The sequence below is a fragment of the Eleutherodactylus coqui genome, chromosome 4 (genome assembly GCF_035609145.1).
Source record: "Eleutherodactylus coqui strain aEleCoq1 chromosome 4, aEleCoq1.hap1, whole genome shotgun sequence".
Lineage (NCBI taxonomy): Eukaryota > Metazoa > Chordata > Amphibia > Anura > Eleutherodactylidae > Eleutherodactylus > Eleutherodactylus coqui.
This window is the reverse complement of record NC_089840.1, coordinates 172,639,671-172,656,324: the sequence shown is the minus strand read 5'-3', so window position 1 is coordinate 172,656,324 and position 16,654 is coordinate 172,639,671. Positions and strand designations below refer to the sequence as shown.

The window sequence follows — 16,654 nt, the reverse complement described above, 5'->3', positions numbered from 1 at the left end:
TTACCTGGATATCCAACGATGGACGTACAAAAAAGAAACTAGACCATATACTCATTCGTCATCGCAATTCTGTTAAATCGTGTCGAGTATACCGTGGGGAAGAAGCTCCAGCAAACACAGACCATCGTTTACTTGTTGCCGAAATAGCAGTTCCACTCCGTCCGCCCCATAAGACCAGATCACAACCTCCATTAAACGTTGACTCCATGAGGGAAAATCCAGCACTCGAATGTCAATACAATATCGCAATCAAAAACCAGTTGCACGCTCTGGGCAATCTCCCAGATGAACCAGAAGCAGCTTGGAATTTCACAAGAGATGCTATACATGAAACCGCAAAGACCGTTCTCGGATACCGGCATCCCCGTAGGCAGCCCTGGCTAACGGATGACACTATGCAGGTCCTTGAAGCGAAGGCAAAAGCCCGCCTTAAAAACTACCAAGCAGAATGTAAGAGGCTAAAGGGTGTGTTCCGGGCAAAGGCCAAGAAAGACAGGGAGCAGTACTATAATGCTGTGGCTGATGAAGCTGAGGAGGGTTTGAAATCAAACAATCTAAGAGCAGCATACAAAGCAGTCGCCAGAATCTAAGGGTTCTTGGGGACCTGCCGGCATACGCCAATCTACAAATCTGACTGCAGCCCTTGTACCAACCATGACGAGACTCTTCAACGCTGGCGTGAACACTTCTCATCCGTCCTAAACCATTCACCGGCTAATCCGTGCCATGACCTTGATGACCATTCTGCGCCTACGGATGCTCTGACACGGGAAGAGGTCCGTTCTGCTATTCAGAAAATTAGATACGGACGCGCCGCCGGCTCAGATGGCATTCCACCTGAACTGCTGAAATGTGCAATTGAGCCGATAAGCACTGCTTTACATCAGCTATTTCTGCTTGTGGGAAAGTCCCCGTCGAATAGAAGGAGGGCATCATCCTCGCCCTGTACAAGGGGAAGGGCCCAAAAACAGCATGCACTAGCTGCAGGGCCAATAACGCTCCTTTTGGTTCCCGGCAAGGTCTTCTACTCTCAAGGATACAACCACTCCTGACCTCCAAGCGGAGACCCCAGCAGTCAGGCTTCAAGACAGGCCGCTCCACCATAGATGCCATACTTGTTTTTTGGCTCCTCTCAGAGATACATAGAGAATTTAACAAACCGCTCCTCGTCGCGTATGTTGATCTCAAGGCGGTGTTTGACTCGGTCGACAGAGAAGCCCTCTGGAAGGCATTGCGTGGTTTTGGCATCCTCACATCCCTTCTAAACCTACTAAAAGACATGCATCCAGGTACATCAGCCAAAGTCTGTATCAACAGTTCAACCTCTGCTAGTTTTGAGACCTCGTCTGGTGTTCGACAAGGTTGCGTCTTGGCTCCTGCACTCTTCTGCAGGGCCATGGACTGGATTCTTCAGCGTATTGACCAATGTAATGGGATCACTATTCTGGAGTACCGCTTCACTGACCTGGACTACGCCGATGATGTTGCACTCTTGGATGTCTCATCTAATAATCTGAGACACTCATTGGAACAGTTCGATTTTGAGGCGTCCTGTCTTGGGCTTCACATCTCCTGGCAAAAAGACAAGCTGCAGAATCTAGGAGCTGGCACCAACCCCCTGGACCTAGACGTAAACGGCCGGAGAGTCAACGCTGTGTCAGTAAATTCATGTACCTCGGAAGTGTTCAGCACACAGATGGGAGGGCGCTGACAGCCTCGGCGATAAGGTCCCTGGATAAACTCTGGCGGAGGCAGAACATAACACTCAGGACCAAGATTCGATTTTACCAGACCTGCGTAATGCCAATATTATTGTACGGCCCGGAGACCTGGACCTTGCTGTCACAAACCACTGAGCGTCTGGAATCCTTTCACCTGCGATGCCAACGCCAGATTCTCTGTGTCCGTTGGTTTGAGTTCATCAGAAACAGTGAGATACAGGCTTGCACTGGGCTTGAGTCAATCACAAAAGCAATAACAAGGAGACTACTTGCACTTTTTGGTCATGTTGCACGCTTGTCAGAAGCTGTTTCGGCCCAAGGTGCTCTAACTGCAGGAATTGCTAGGAAAATCGAGAGATGACCCCCTGCTGGATGGCGGAGGCCTCCTGGTCGTCCGCGGCGCTCGTGGGTGCAGCAGATAGGCAACTGTACCTTCTCCGACATCAACACTGAATGGAACAATGCTCTCGGTCATGGTCATTCTTGATCGGCGCTACAGTTCCTCATCTTCCAAGCGAGATAAACTAATAAAAAACAACGCAGCATGTTGCCACATATATACGCGAGATAGATACCATTGCTCTCTATGGGTACGTATATACACACGCCCATACACAATTACATATAAACAAAAGGCAGGTATACTGCGCATGACTGTGTGCATGAGATGCGCTGTCTTGTGCAGTACAATTTTGCCTCCAGAGCTATAAAACGCTGTGTTTTGCGCTTACGACAGTGTGAGCCCGGCATAAGTAAACTACCGTAATAACACACAAACCGCTGTACTGTTTGTCTTATATTGGGCAAACATCCAAAGTGCAGGGAGAAAAGGTAAGTTAACCTCTGTGTGTTGTGTCTTCACAAAAACATTGCCCCATATTTTTAATTTGACTACAGTCTCTGTTCCTCGTTGCACCCAAGAGTCCTGTATCTGAATGTGCAGTATTGATTCAAGGCGTCAGTCTGCCGATTGTGATCAGCTCCCGCCATCCCCTAGAATGATGGAGCATGATAGAGGAACATGTACATAACATTATGTTACTATTCCCCAGTATATGTAAATCAGCTGACTTTACCTTTGGTGAGTTGTTCCTTTCTCTTGGAGACTCCTCGCTTCTTTCTCAGGTGGGTCATGCGATCTCAATTCTGACCGGCTCAGATTTATTTGGGTTTATGTATTCTCAAACCAGTCATTTTCTCATTCAGCATAATTTCTGTGGTAATTAGAGATGAGCGAGCGTACTCGGCCACGCTCCTTTTTCGCCCGAGTACCGCGATTTTCGAGTACTTCCGTACTCGGGCGAAAAGATTCGGGGGGTGCGGTGGGTGAGTGGGGGGTTGCAGCGGGGAGTGGGGGGGGGGGGGGGAGGGAGAGAGAGAGAGAGGGCTCCCCCCTGTTCCCCGCTGCTACCCCCGTGCCGCCACGCCTCCCCCCGCCCCCCGAATCTTTTTACCCGAGTACTGAAGTACTCGAAAATCGCGGTACTCGATCGAGTAATTACTTGAAACGAGTACGTTCGCTCATCTCTAGTGGTGATATTACAGCCTATCACAGAACCTCTGCAGAGGGACAGAGACATTCCTAGCAGTTACAGCTCATGATTAGTGACTCCTGTCACACAGCTATATTGACTGTATATTTGGGGTCTGTAGCTTATTTAGGGGAATACAGAATGTAATAGCAGTGTTTTCCCTGCAGCATAGATGGTACAGTCCCTATCTGCTCATGTAATGCTGTGCTGATGCATCGTAATAGTGTTTCCCAAACTTTTTCGGCTCATGACACACCTCGTCCCAAAAAGTCTCCAATGGCACCCTTTCAAAAAAGAAAAATTCACCACACCCTGGTTGGGAATCATTGCATCATGGGGTTGATGGTATAGAATAGTAATAGCAGGAATCTCAGCATAAAGATAGTGCCTTATAAGCATCAGACAGTAGACCGCACTGCATGGAAGTGTGCACAGTATACCACGGAGTGTGACAATCAGATGTATAGATGGAAAAATGTTTTCACTGAAATTGCTTTTTTATTCCCCATACAGCCCCTGTAATGATTTGCTCATAAGCAAAAGGGGTTTCAAGTAAGGAGAATAGATTGCAAGTGTGGGTTTGACAGGTGCTTTGCTCATTAAATAAAGACTCAGCCTGGTTTCTGATAAATTTGTTCTCTAGAAAGATGGATTTGTGAACCATTCCTCAAAGCCAAGAACCCAAGGGTAACAGCAAAACACCTACAGAGTCTGCAAACTGCAAAAACAGCTGTTAAGAAAAATACTGAACAAGAAGAGCACCACGAAGGAAGCCGCTGCAGGTCTGTTGGGGGTCTCACGACTGCAAGTTCAATTATATACCGTATAAAGAGCTGGATTACTTCTCTACTTTTGGTGTTTCTCATCTTGTCTATGTGGAGTCTGTGCACCAGAGGGAATGGAGGTTTATTGCAGGCAGTGAGCTGGCCCTGCTCCTCTCGAATGTGCCCCAGACTACTTGGATGCCCCACAATGCTTTGGGGAAAATGTTCTATGGACTGATGGGACAAAAGTGGAACTTAGCACAAATAGCATAGCACAAAGCTACATGTGGCGGACAAAGAACCCTGCTCACGAACAACAAAACCTCATCCCAGCTGTGAAACATGGCGGAGCATCATAAACTGGGGCTGCTTAGCTACCTGGAGGCCTTATAGATCATTGAGGGAACAAAGAATTCTAAGGCATATCAAATCATTTTACAAGAGGATGTAAGGGCAGCGGTCCATGACCTTATGCTGAAGAGACATCCGGTAATGTAGCATGACAATGGCCCGAAGCAGACAAATCAGCAAAAGTTGAAAAATATGATTTCTGCTTTAAAATGGCCATGTCAGAATCGTGACCTTAGCCTTTCAAGACCAGAGATTTTTACGTTTTTATTTTTTTATTTCATAGTCTCCAAACAGCCATGAATTTATTTTTCTATATAGTTCTTGTTTTATTGCAGGATGCATTGTATTTTTATTGTAACAATTCAATGTACTGAAAAGCTTTTTATTATTTAAAAAAAATACAACTTTTGAGATGGTTTTTCTTTTTATGATGCTCATGGTGTAGTAAAAATGTTTACTTTTATTCTATGGTTCACTTTGATTATGATGATGCTGAATGTATATAGTTTTTTTATTTCATATGTTGTAAAAAAAATCTTTTACAAATTTTATTTTATGGCTTATATTTTGACACCCATATTTATTTTCTTTTGCCATCAATAAGGCATTACTATTTGGGGGTAAATGCAACTTTTTGATCACTATTCATTAACTTCTTCTTCAGAGATTGCAGCTGTAAACTTTTTTTTCTTTTAATGGCACCTAATCAGAGTTAAATGCAGCTGGGTATGGATGGGCCCCGCTCCTGAGCCCACTTCATATACTGTTTGTGATCTTATAACTTTTATATTTAAGGGTTTAACTCTATTGATATGTTAAAAAACACACACAGCAAAAAGGTGTGATACACTGTACAAATTGTGCTCCTTTCACACCTGTGCGAATGTGGGAAATACAAATAAACACAAAACTGTGCTGTACGAGCCGCCGCACTCATCCGTAGTACAGTAAAGGGAGGTACGCAGGGTCACCCGCCTTAATTATACAGATGTTGATGGTGATTCTGACAGTGACATTTAAATGGGCCGAAGGAGGGAGGACATTCATCCATCATGGCTTGTGACCTTCTGAAGGTCCGGAGCTGCCATTGATGTTTGTCTATTAGGTAAACCTTGCCTGCTCAAATACAATTTCCTCGATTCAAATGATCACAAGTTCAAATGTCCCACAAGGACCGAAAAAACAGGACAATCATTTTAATATATTTTTTTATTTAGTTATTTTTAAATGTAAGAAAAAAGCACAATGCCAGAATTGCATGTTTTGTTTTGTTTTGTTTGTTATAAAAAGCGACCAAAAAGTTGAAAGTACCCCAAAGTAGTACAAAAAATTGACAGAAAACTAAAAAAAAATATGCTAGTCTGAAGACTGGACAGCAGAAAGTATTTTTTTTTTTAAATTGTGTATTTCAAAGTAGTACAACAAAAAAAAAAGCTTGGTTTTAGGTTACCGTCAGCCCAAACATATTTGCACACTTCCGTGAAGCTTCCTTTCTTAACTACAAACATGTTTTTTCCCTGCAGGTCATCCATCCTGTCTGAAGTTTTGCCCGGAGCTCACCAGCAATGTAAAAGCATTGAGGTGGCAGTGCATCGAGTGCAAAACCTGCAGTGCCTGTAGGATCCAGGGGAAGAATGCCGTAAGTTTATCCCGCGCCGTTGCTGAGAAGAAAATTGGAATGCACTAAATTCACTATTTATTTGAAAAAATTGCCTTATGTCTTTCAGGATAATATGCTTTTTTGCGATTCCTGTGATAGAGGATTCCATATGGAGTGCTGCGACCCGCCACTGGCACGAATGCCAAAAGGTACCATATATCAAAAATCCAGATTACATCTAACCCATAAAATAGTGTTACACATTATACTAGCAAAATCTGCGCTCCGTTCCTTCTGAACACGGCTGTGCCGCCAAACAGAAGTTGCAAAAATTACAATTAAAGGGGTTGTCTCGCGAAAGCAAGTGGGGTTAAGCACTTCTGTATAGCCATATTAATGCACTTTGTAATATACATCGTGCATTAAATATGAGCCATACAGAAGTTATTCACTTACCTTCCCTGCGCTGGCGTCCCCGTCTCCATGGCTCTGTCTAACTTCAGCGTCTAATCGCCCGATTAGACGCGCTTGCGCAGAAGGGTCTTCTGCCTTCGGCTCGGTTCGGCAGCAGCGGCGTTCTGGGTCCGCCCCCTTCTAAGCGTCATTGCGTAGCTCCGCCCCGTCAGGAGGCTGGAATTGGCACACGTGATGGGGCGGAGCTACGCGATGACGCGTAGAAGGGGGCGGAGCCAGAACGCCGCTGCTGCCGGGCAGAGCCGAAGGCAGAAAACCCCTCTGCGCAAGCGCGTCTAATCAGGCGATTAGACGCTGAAGTTAGACGGAGCCATGGAGACGGGGACGCCAGCGCAGGGAAGGTAAGTGAATAACTTCTGTATGGCTCATATTTAATGCACGATGTATATTACAAAGTGCATTAATATGGCCATACAGAAGTGCTGAACCCCACTTGCTTTCGCGAGACAACCCCTTTCACATGTACGCGCCAAACCTCTTAAGGAAACTATAAAAATGGCTAACAAGAGGAGCTGCTTCTAATAAATAATAATCTGAAATAGTCTAAAATGTATAAATTGCACAAAATTGCAACTCTCTTGCCCCCCAGAAGTAACATAAAATGTACATAAGTAGACAATCGCACCTGGGAATTAGCGATCCTACGGAGGATTGCAGAGATTCTCCCATTGTTTTCAATGGGGACACCTCAAGTCACATTGGTGTGCACCTAAAACGGGGTGCGATGCTGCCGCCTGCCCCATTGAAAATAATGGGCGATGTGATGTGAGGGCACGCTGCGATTTTATTCCCACCATGTGATGGGGGGAGGAATAACTCGTGTGTGACCCCATTCAACAGAATGGTTTCGTATTTGTGCGTCTCACAACCACAAGTCTCACGCAAGAATCTCTGCTGCGTTAAACCGGCCTAAGGCACTTCTGACTCTCCAGAGGGGCCATGAATCCTACACGTATTGCACCTTAAGGGCTTTGTCAGGAGTATTAGAATACTGAGCTCTTGTGTAACTTCTTATCGCAGACTACTACTCACATTAGTCATACCGTGTTTCCCTGGAAATAAGATACAATAAGACCCTAGTTACACTACATGGAAAAAAAATACTTGCCTAGCAGGCGCGGTCCAGGTGTCCCCCCGCTGGTTTCTGCAGTTTCAGCAGGCTTCCTTGCAGTTCTCAGCGCCGACAGATGATCGTTTGCTGGTAACAAGGTTTGTAAACCCCACCTCCAGCAAGCAGTTGCTCTGATTGGTTCTCCAGCTCCCTGACTCAGCCAATCACTGCGGTGCTCGATGAACCAATCACAGCCATTCAATGCGATGTAAAAATTATAAAATGCTTTTATAATTTATAGAGGTGTTGCTAGTGCTTACATTATCCATCTGATGTCTGTTCAACTTGGTCTATTCCTTACCATACATTCATAAAAACACAGAGAACACAAAAACCTAGGCTGACACCACTTGTCAGAATAAATCCGGCTGCCTATAACACCGACCAAAGAGTCATAGGTGTGAATTGCTCGCCATAATTAGCAAAAATGACAATCTTTATTAATCATGTAGCACATGTGGCATGATATTTTTTGATTACAACGATACCAAAATATTTTTTTTGTTTTAGGTCTTAGCAATTTTGCACAATAAATTTTTTGGGGCCATTTTTTTTTTTTTTAAACATTGTAGCATTCAAAGTCCCATAGCTTTCTTTATCCATCGATAGAGATCTATGAGGGCTTGTTTTTTGCATGAGGAGCTGTAGTTTTTATTGCTGCCATTTTAGGGTACATCGGGTTTTTATTAATCACTTTTATAGGCAAAATGAACAAAATAAGCATTTTTTATGCTAATAGCGGAAAGTTTGCAAAAAAGAGGGTTTTTGATTAATAAACACTTAGGCACACAGGGTTGTTTTGCATTTATTAAATTTACTATTGGATCAACCAAGCTCACTGTAGCTAACTGGTATTCCCCAAAACAACATCCGGTTGCAGCTTGCCATTCGTTTTTGCATGAGCTGGCTGAGTTCATTGAGGGGGTGCTTGTTGTCAGAGGGGACTTTACCTTACTTTGAACTCTATCATTGATACCTCGACGGGCTGCGGCACAGTCCCTACTAGACATAGAAGATCGCTCAAACATCTGCTTCACTACCTGTAATTAGTAGACATCTAGCACGTGCTACACGCTAAGACAAGGATTATACTTTTATACTCACACCCACATAATTTGTATAGCCATATTGACTATTTCCTGCTTGGCCATTAGGCCTTGTCTAGGCAGACTATTGGGGATATAGTTTGGCCAGACCATTCTCCGATATTTTTGAGTCTCACTCCCTGACCAGATGGATCGTCATTGGTCTTGGCGATTAAATAATAACCTTTTGAATGACACTGTGTGCATTGCGGACAGCAAGGCACATATCAATCTTCTTATTGCCACTCACTCTTCAGATAGTACATATACCCACACAATGGGAGGCTCTGAAGTACGTCCTTAGGGCATTTTAATAAAACATGGTACGAAACTCAAGAAAGAAGGGGCAATTCAAATATCTCAACTCCTCCAAAAAATCCACACCGTTGAAACCGCATACAAACAGACCCTGGCCCCAACCATGTTGGGCTCAGTGGGGGTACTAGTGGTCTAATCCCCACTACACAGAATACCCCTCTAAATGACAGTTATAGGTTAAACTTCAGTAAGTTGCATGCCAATGATTATCTACACAATGACGTAATTCTGTATCTGTCTTTGGTAGGTTTATGGATTTGTCAAGTTTGCCAGCCAAAAAAGAAGGGCTGTAAGATCCTCCAAGAAAAAGCTGCTCAGATCAAGAGGCGATATGCGAAACCAATGGGCCGGCCAAAAACCAAACTAAAACAGCGAATGTTGTAAGTCTTTTCACATTTTAACAAATAGCTTCTACCTGTTTAATATTCCTAGCTAAAAGTATGTGAACTTTTCTACCTATTACTAACCTTCATAAAATAAGCCACTGTTTTCTTCATATTCAAACATATTTATCATACTAGAGACTTGTGTCAGCGTTGTGGTCTTGTAGCATTCAATAGCTTGCAGACTTCCAGACCTTCTAGAAATGTATGATAAATTTATAGTGCTAATAGTTTAGGTGTGGGAGTCCGGGGAGCTGCGTCTCGTACTTGCCTGATCCTCCATTCTTGCAGTGTCTTAGTCAGGTGTCATGGCAGCCGGGGGCCTAATGAAAGGCCCCAGGGATGCCTTACCAGACTGTGGGGTGGCTTGATAGACTGCCTGCTAAATTGCAGTATGACGTAATGCTATAGCATTACGTCATACTGCTAAAGCGATCAAAGCATCGCATGTTAAAGTCCCCCAAGGGGACTTTAAAATAAAGTAAAAAAAAAAATCAATTAATTGTAAAAAAAAAAAAAAAAAAAAAAGTTATAAAAGTTTAAATCACCCCCCTTTTGCCATTTCTCTTATTAAAAAATCTAAATTATAAAATAAAAATATGTATTTGGTATCGCCGCGTCCGTAAAAGTACGATCTATCAAAGTAGCCCATTATTTTTCCCGCACGGTGAACGTCGTCCGAAAAAAAAAATAACGCCAGAAATGCACTTTTTAAGTTACCCTGTCTCCCAGAAAAAACGCAATAAAAAGCAATCAAAAAGTCGTATGTATTCCAAATTGATACTATCGGAAACTACAGGACATCCCGCAAAAAATGATCCCTTGCTCAACTACATTGACGGAAAAATAAAAAAGTTATTGCGCGCACAAAATGACCTCAGAAAATAATTGAAAAAAATGAAATGTCTTTGAAAAAAAAAAAAGAGTAGTATAGTAAGTTACCCTGTCTCCCAGAAAAAAACGCAATAAAAAGCAATCAAAAAGTTGTATGTATTCCAAATTCATACTATCGGAAACTACAGGACATCCCGCAAAAAATGATCCCTTGCTCAAGTACATTGACGGAAAAATAGAAAAGTTATTGTGCGCACAAATTGACCGCAGAAAATAATTGAAAAAAATTAAATGTCTTTGAAAAAAAAGAGTAGTATAGTAAGAAAAAACCTATACAAGTTTGATATCGTTGTAATCGTACCGACCCATAGAATAAAGTTATCATGTCGCTTTTTTTTTCATTTTACTCCACTTAGAATTTTTTTTAACGCTTTTCAGTACATTATATGGTACTTTAAATAGCACCATTGAAAAATACAACTCGTCCCGCAAAAAACAAGCCCTCATACAGCGGCGTCGATGCATAAATAAAGGAGTTACGATTTTTTTGAAGGGGGGAGGAAAAAACGAAAATGGAAAAGAAAAAGGGGCCACGTCATTAAGGGGTTAAAGGGCTGTATCTTGGGCTGTAGTGCAGATAGAGCCTTGATCTTGTCCTTTTTTTTAAAATGAAGTTTTTGAGCTTAAAGACGGGACTACAGCCAAAGCTATCTGCAATACATCCTGACAGTTGTTTTAAAGCAATGACATATCTTGCACAACCTTGGTTACTGATGTGAGACTCTGCAAGGATGAAGGAAATGCATCCTCGCCAGGGATAGGATTAATGAGCTGACCCCTTTAACTCAGTTCACAACCAGAATGTCTATGAGGAATCTTGACAAGTAAATGGCTAAAACATAATTAATCAAAGACAGCAGGCTAGAAATTATGCTAAGAAAAGTATTGGATTGATACTTGCAGATCTGCGTCTGTACCCTTACCTGTCCTTCATTAATTTATCTACAGTAGATATAAAAGGTCTGCACATCCCTGGTATAATGCCATGTTTTTGTCATGGTAAAAATTGCAGCAAAGATGAATCATTTCAGATGTATTTCCACCTACATTGTGACCCGTTCTCTGTACAATTCCATTGAAAAACAAACTGAAGTCTTTTCTGATTTTAAGAAAAACAGAATTAATATGTACACCCTAATACTAAGATGGGGTTCACACGGAGCGAAATTCTGCGGCATTTACATTAGCAGGAAAGTGGATGAAATTTTGTAAATCTCGTCCACAAGCTGCGGAAATAACCTGCACAAAACCCATGTGGAAATTGACTTTCGGCACAAAATTTAAATCTGCATCATGTCCATTTTATCGTTGTTTCCTGTGCGGTATTCACCCCCTCTTTATGATGGGGGTGAATTCTGCACAGGACTTCGTGATGAAGCCCACACCAAATAGTGTGAGTTTGGAGGCAGGCTTTCCACGGTTGATCTGTCGTGAAATGCCCGGTGCTGATATTCCACTGGAAATCCGCCCTTGTAGACCCAGCCTAATACTTTGTTGTTGTACCCTTTGACTTTATGACAGCATTCTGTCTTTTTGGGTCGGTGTCTATCAGCATGACACATCTTGACTTGGCAAACTTTGACCACGCTTCCTTCCAAAATCGCTCCAAATCTGTCAGTTTGTGAGGGCATCTGGTGTGTAGCGCCCTCTTCAGTTTACCCACAGATCTACAATTCTGGCCTGGGCTCTGGCTGAGCTATTCTAAAAACTTTGAAATTCTCTCGGTGATTTGGAGGTCTGCTTTGGGTTGTTACCGTGCTGAAAGATGAAATTCCCTTTATCTTTTTAGAAGAGACCTGAAGGTTTTGGGTCAAAATGGACTGATATTTGAAACTGTTCAGAATTCCCTCCACCTTGACCAAAGCCCCGTCTCCAGCAGCAGAACAGCCCCCCACATAATGCTGCCCGCACCATCTTCACTGGTCTGGTGGTCTTCTAGTGATGTGCTGTGTTGCCTTTGCACCAAACATATCTTTTGGGTATTCACACTTAGGCTGCTCTCATACAGCCTGCTTTTTACAATGTTTACTACGGCGTTTTAAACGCTGCGCTAGGTAATGTAGAATGCTCCCATTGATTTTAATAGGGCCTCGAAGACGAGCAATTGTCAAGCGCCGTCTTCTCTTTTTTTCGTGCGTTTTAGCACTTTTTAACAAACCTCATCAGCCATCACAATGATGGGGTGCGTTAAAACGCTGTGGAATGCGTTTACAAAATGCTGCGTGAAATTGTGGTTTCGACCGTGGCATTTTGGGAATGTATGTGTGAGAGCGGCCTTATGCAAACACGTTTTTGGTTTTGTTTTTTTTTCTACTTTAAGGGTGCCTGTCCACGGGCGTGATTTCTCCTGCGGTAAACAGCCAGTGAATCACGCCCTCTGAAGCTTTCCATAGCACTGCTATGGAAAGCGCCCTCACACTTTCCACGAGCGGAGAATCATTGCAATTCTCGCTCGCGGCGGGGAATTCGCAGCATGCTGCGAATTGCCCCGATTCTCCACGGTCAGCCTACCTATCAGATAGGGGTGACTGGTGAAGAATCGGCGGCGGCTCCCGCAACACTCGTGGACAGGGGGCCTAAAAGTTTTCAGTTTGTTTTCCAATGGAATTGTACAGATAACGAGTCACATGGAGGTCGGAAATAAATCTGAAGTAATCCATCTTTGGGGGATTTTTTTCACATGAGTAAAACCTGTCATTATAATGGGTGTGTAGACTTTTATATCCACTGTATAGTTGTATGTTCATAACAGCTGGGACTAGGTCATCACCTCCCATGTGATTACCTGATCTGTCAGCTGACTTTCTGTATGTTTCCAATTTAGTATTCAACCACTTATTAATATTAGAACTATGTTGGGTCTTTGCTACATTTACAACAACTCCTGGGATTATTACATTTTCTTGTTTAAACTACTTGTAGAAATATTAATTACGTTCCAAGAGAAAATATATTGTAGTTCCCTCATCTCGGCAGTGCTTGATGGGGTCCCTGAGCTCAAGCCTTGTTAGCCTGTTTTGGGAGAGATTGTATGACCTGTACATGGATAAACACTTAACTCTTGTCAGATACATTTGACTGTAATTGAATTAGCAGTTCCCTTAGCAGAAAATAATTCAGTTTTGAATACTGCAAATAACTGATTCACGGCCCGATATCTCCCTCGCCAGTGTGAAGGAGCCCTAACTGCACTTTTAAAAAATTATTTGACATGCCAGAGTGACATGCTAAAACTTATTTGGTCAGTGGGGGTCCTTGGGCTGAGATCCCCTCTGATCACTGAAATCGTGGGGCTGCAGCATCAATCAAGTGCTGCGCCCCTTCAGCTGTCTTAGGTCCCTGTTGTCAGTCATCAGACGCCGAGAGGAGCCATATAGATGTCTATAAAAGTCCAGACGTCAGTCTTCAACCGCTGAGAGGAGCTAACAGGCGGCAAGGACAGCCAAGGGGGCACCGTTTTCTCAGCACCCGGTCCCTCATTAATCAAAACTTTTGACATGTCAAAAGTTTTTTTAAAAGTGCAGCAAAGGTCCATTTACATGGGACGAATGTCGAGCAAACGATGCCCGATACTTTTCGCTGCATGCACTCGCTCCTGTGCTGCCGCACAGAAGCGAGTATCACTGGCTTACTCAGCAGGGAGGCGTGACGACTGGAGGAGTTTTCACTCCTCACTCTCCCCTACCCCTTTCCATTCACTTTAAGCAGCGGCCGTTCAGTACTGAACGCCTGCTGTTTACACTGAACAATCATCGTTCAGGATTTTAAGCTGCATAAAATCTTGGACAATTTTTGTTCAGTGTAAACAGCAGCGGTTCAGTACTGAACGGCCGCTGCTTAAAGTGAATGGACAGGGGTAGTGGAGAGTGAGGAGTGAAATTTCCTCCAGCCGTCCCACCCCCCCTGCTGGCTGCTCTGTGAGCGAGCCAGCGATACATGCTCCTGTTCATCAGCACGGGAGCGAGTACAAACAGGGACGAGTGTCAGGCATCGTTTGCCCAACATACGTCTTATGTAAATGCCCCTTTACTCTGCAGCTGGGATACAAGCATGAAAACAGGTGTAAAATGTATGTGATTTATGTGCTTTGAACTGCTAGGTCAAAAGCGTTAAAAAAATAGTTTTCATTTGGGGATTGCTTTGTACAAGGGAAATTTACACCAAGGAGAGCTTTAGTTATATTACACTATATTCCCACCAAAAATTCAATGTCCATTTTTTCAAGGTTGAAGTTTACATCATTTGACCTTGAAATTAAGAACTTAAATTTTTTATTATGAAACATTTTTTTTTTGTGGAAAGTGTGAAGCCTTAGCTTCAAAACAAGTGATCATCTCACAGTAACACTGCTTCTCTTAGTGCCTCACAATATTGCCCCTTTGTGCTTCCAAAGTAGTAATACACATTTACTGTCCCCATATTGTAAGGCTTACAACGATGGGCAGAACTACGTAGTGATAGCCCCCTAGAAAGTAATAATCTTGCCTTGAAAATAATGATGCCTCCTGTATGTGCCATTGTTGCGACACAATGCAATAACAACATCAGGCTGCCTGCATTAGGACACTGAAGGGTCTATGGTGTTGACTGGCTTCCTTTTAGTTCACTGACCTGAAACTGACTGCAGGTTACAAAATGATAAAGCAAGGTGCTAATACAATGTGGTGCTTACCTGGGGATCTGGGACACTGGACCCCATCATGCGAGTGTGTTCGGACGGCTGTCCGTTTGCTCCCCACTCCCACCAGCCCAGTAGCTACACCTCCTGCTTATTGCGCATTTGTGAATGCAACATGAAGGTTTATTTTTCAAAGTGTCAGGTCTGATTTAACGATCTCCAGTTTCTATGTCTGTTGTACTAGAAATGTTCTTCCTTCTTACTTGATCAACCTTTAACAACTTTATAATTTTTGCAGGGGTTTGTCCAATGAAGAATTTCCTCTGAATTCTTTCCCAAGAAGGGGGCCATCTGGTAGGAGTCAAACTAAGATGTGTACCACCACTCTGCCATCTGGTCATGCTGCATCTGTGAAGGACCCCATCTGCAGCCTTGCTGCGACTGACCGTGCTCTGCCTGGCCCCCATTCCATCTGCTCCACCTTCACTTCCACTTGCTCTCCCCTCAAAGTTAACAAGAAAACTAAAGGGCTTATTGATGGCCTTACTAAGTTTTTCACTCCATCACCCGAAGGACGCAGATTTTGCAGGCGAATTGTAGACTTCTCTGTGCACTATCGGCCTAGGAAGAAACTTAATGACATGGGTGCTACACACAAGCTAAGCCGTCCCTCGCAGCCTTCACCAGCTGCTCCTCCTCCTCTTTCACATATCACCTCCATGCCTGGCTATAGCCCAGGCTCCCAGAAATCCAACAACTCTACCACTTCCAGTTCCCCTCAGAGTTCATCAAGCCACTCCAGTGCCCCTTCCCTCAGAAGCCTCCCCAGTAGCAGCCAACTGAAGGGGCTCTTTGATGGACTGTCCCACATCTATGCCACCCAGGGCCAGCCACGCCAAAAAAGCCACCCAAGCTATGCACCACCAAATCGCATTCATCGCAAAGGCAGACTCTACCATTCAAGTCACTACTTTGGCAAAAGGGAAACTAAGAGTAGACTCCTCCTCCCGCACCCTAACCAGTCCGGCTTGGCATTGTCCCAAGGTCGAGCTTTTAAAGCATTTGCTCAGTTCAAACGTTCATCGTTCCTTATAAAGCACAGGATGCTAGGTAGGATAAAGTATAAAGCAGGATCTGTAGGGGCACGAGACATGACATCAGAAAAGATCAATCTGGCAGACAGCAAGACTAAGCCCACCCAGGATGATGGTAAGCACAGGATTAAGATAAATCACCGTAGCCCGTCTTGTTCAGTCCTTGCTCTAAGACTTTAGTATTTCTTCAGATAAATTTGCTTGTATCTTTAATGATCTTACCACTGTTGTAAAATCCAGCGTGTCTTGTCAGATTAAAAACAACTTGCAGGCTGCATACATGGTACTTCTTAAAGTAACACCAACACATTGTCCCCGTAGATTAGTTTACTTTAACCTATTAAGGGCCAAGCCCCGTAAATCCAGGTCGATAGTAAAAATTCAGCGTAGGTTTATAGTTCCTTCGATGGAGCAGGTCAGGTCCTTGGATGTCAGACACAGCAGAGGACCCGAAGGATTAGACAGAAGGGGTTTTTAACCACCTCTGCCTTTTCCTTTACAAGCTTTATAGTGAGTGCTATGTAGAAAATACAGGAAATGGGATCTATCGATTACGTGATTGCTAGAGACCCCCGGCATATCAGAGCTGCACAGTCTTAGCAGACCCCTGACTAGCTCTTATAGTAACTACTGTCGCACTACGGCGAGGTTTTCCCCTGTAACTGGGGCTCTTGTGGATGCTGCTCCTATGGACGCCCCAGCTACAGTG

General features: G+C 43.6%; 1 protein-coding gene across 3 annotated transcripts in view; it reads left to right on the top strand.

The window, feature by feature from the left end:
- Window positions 1–16,654, top strand: part of KAT6B (lysine acetyltransferase 6B) — a 109,352-nt gene that overhangs the window by 40,950 nt on the left and 51,748 nt on the right. For 2 of the 3 annotated variants that reach the window (XM_066600390.1, XM_066600391.1), the window contains exons 4-7: window positions 5,892–6,007; window positions 6,096–6,177; window positions 9,204–9,336; window positions 15,150–16,060. In XM_066600390.1, the coding sequence (XP_066456487.1) occupies window positions 5,892–6,007; window positions 6,096–6,177; window positions 9,204–9,336; window positions 15,150–16,060 (1,242 nt within the window). The remainder of the gene's footprint in view (window positions 1–5,891; window positions 6,008–6,095; window positions 6,178–9,203; window positions 9,337–15,149; window positions 16,061–16,654) is intronic. The other variant, XM_066600392.1, reaches the window with a different exon arrangement.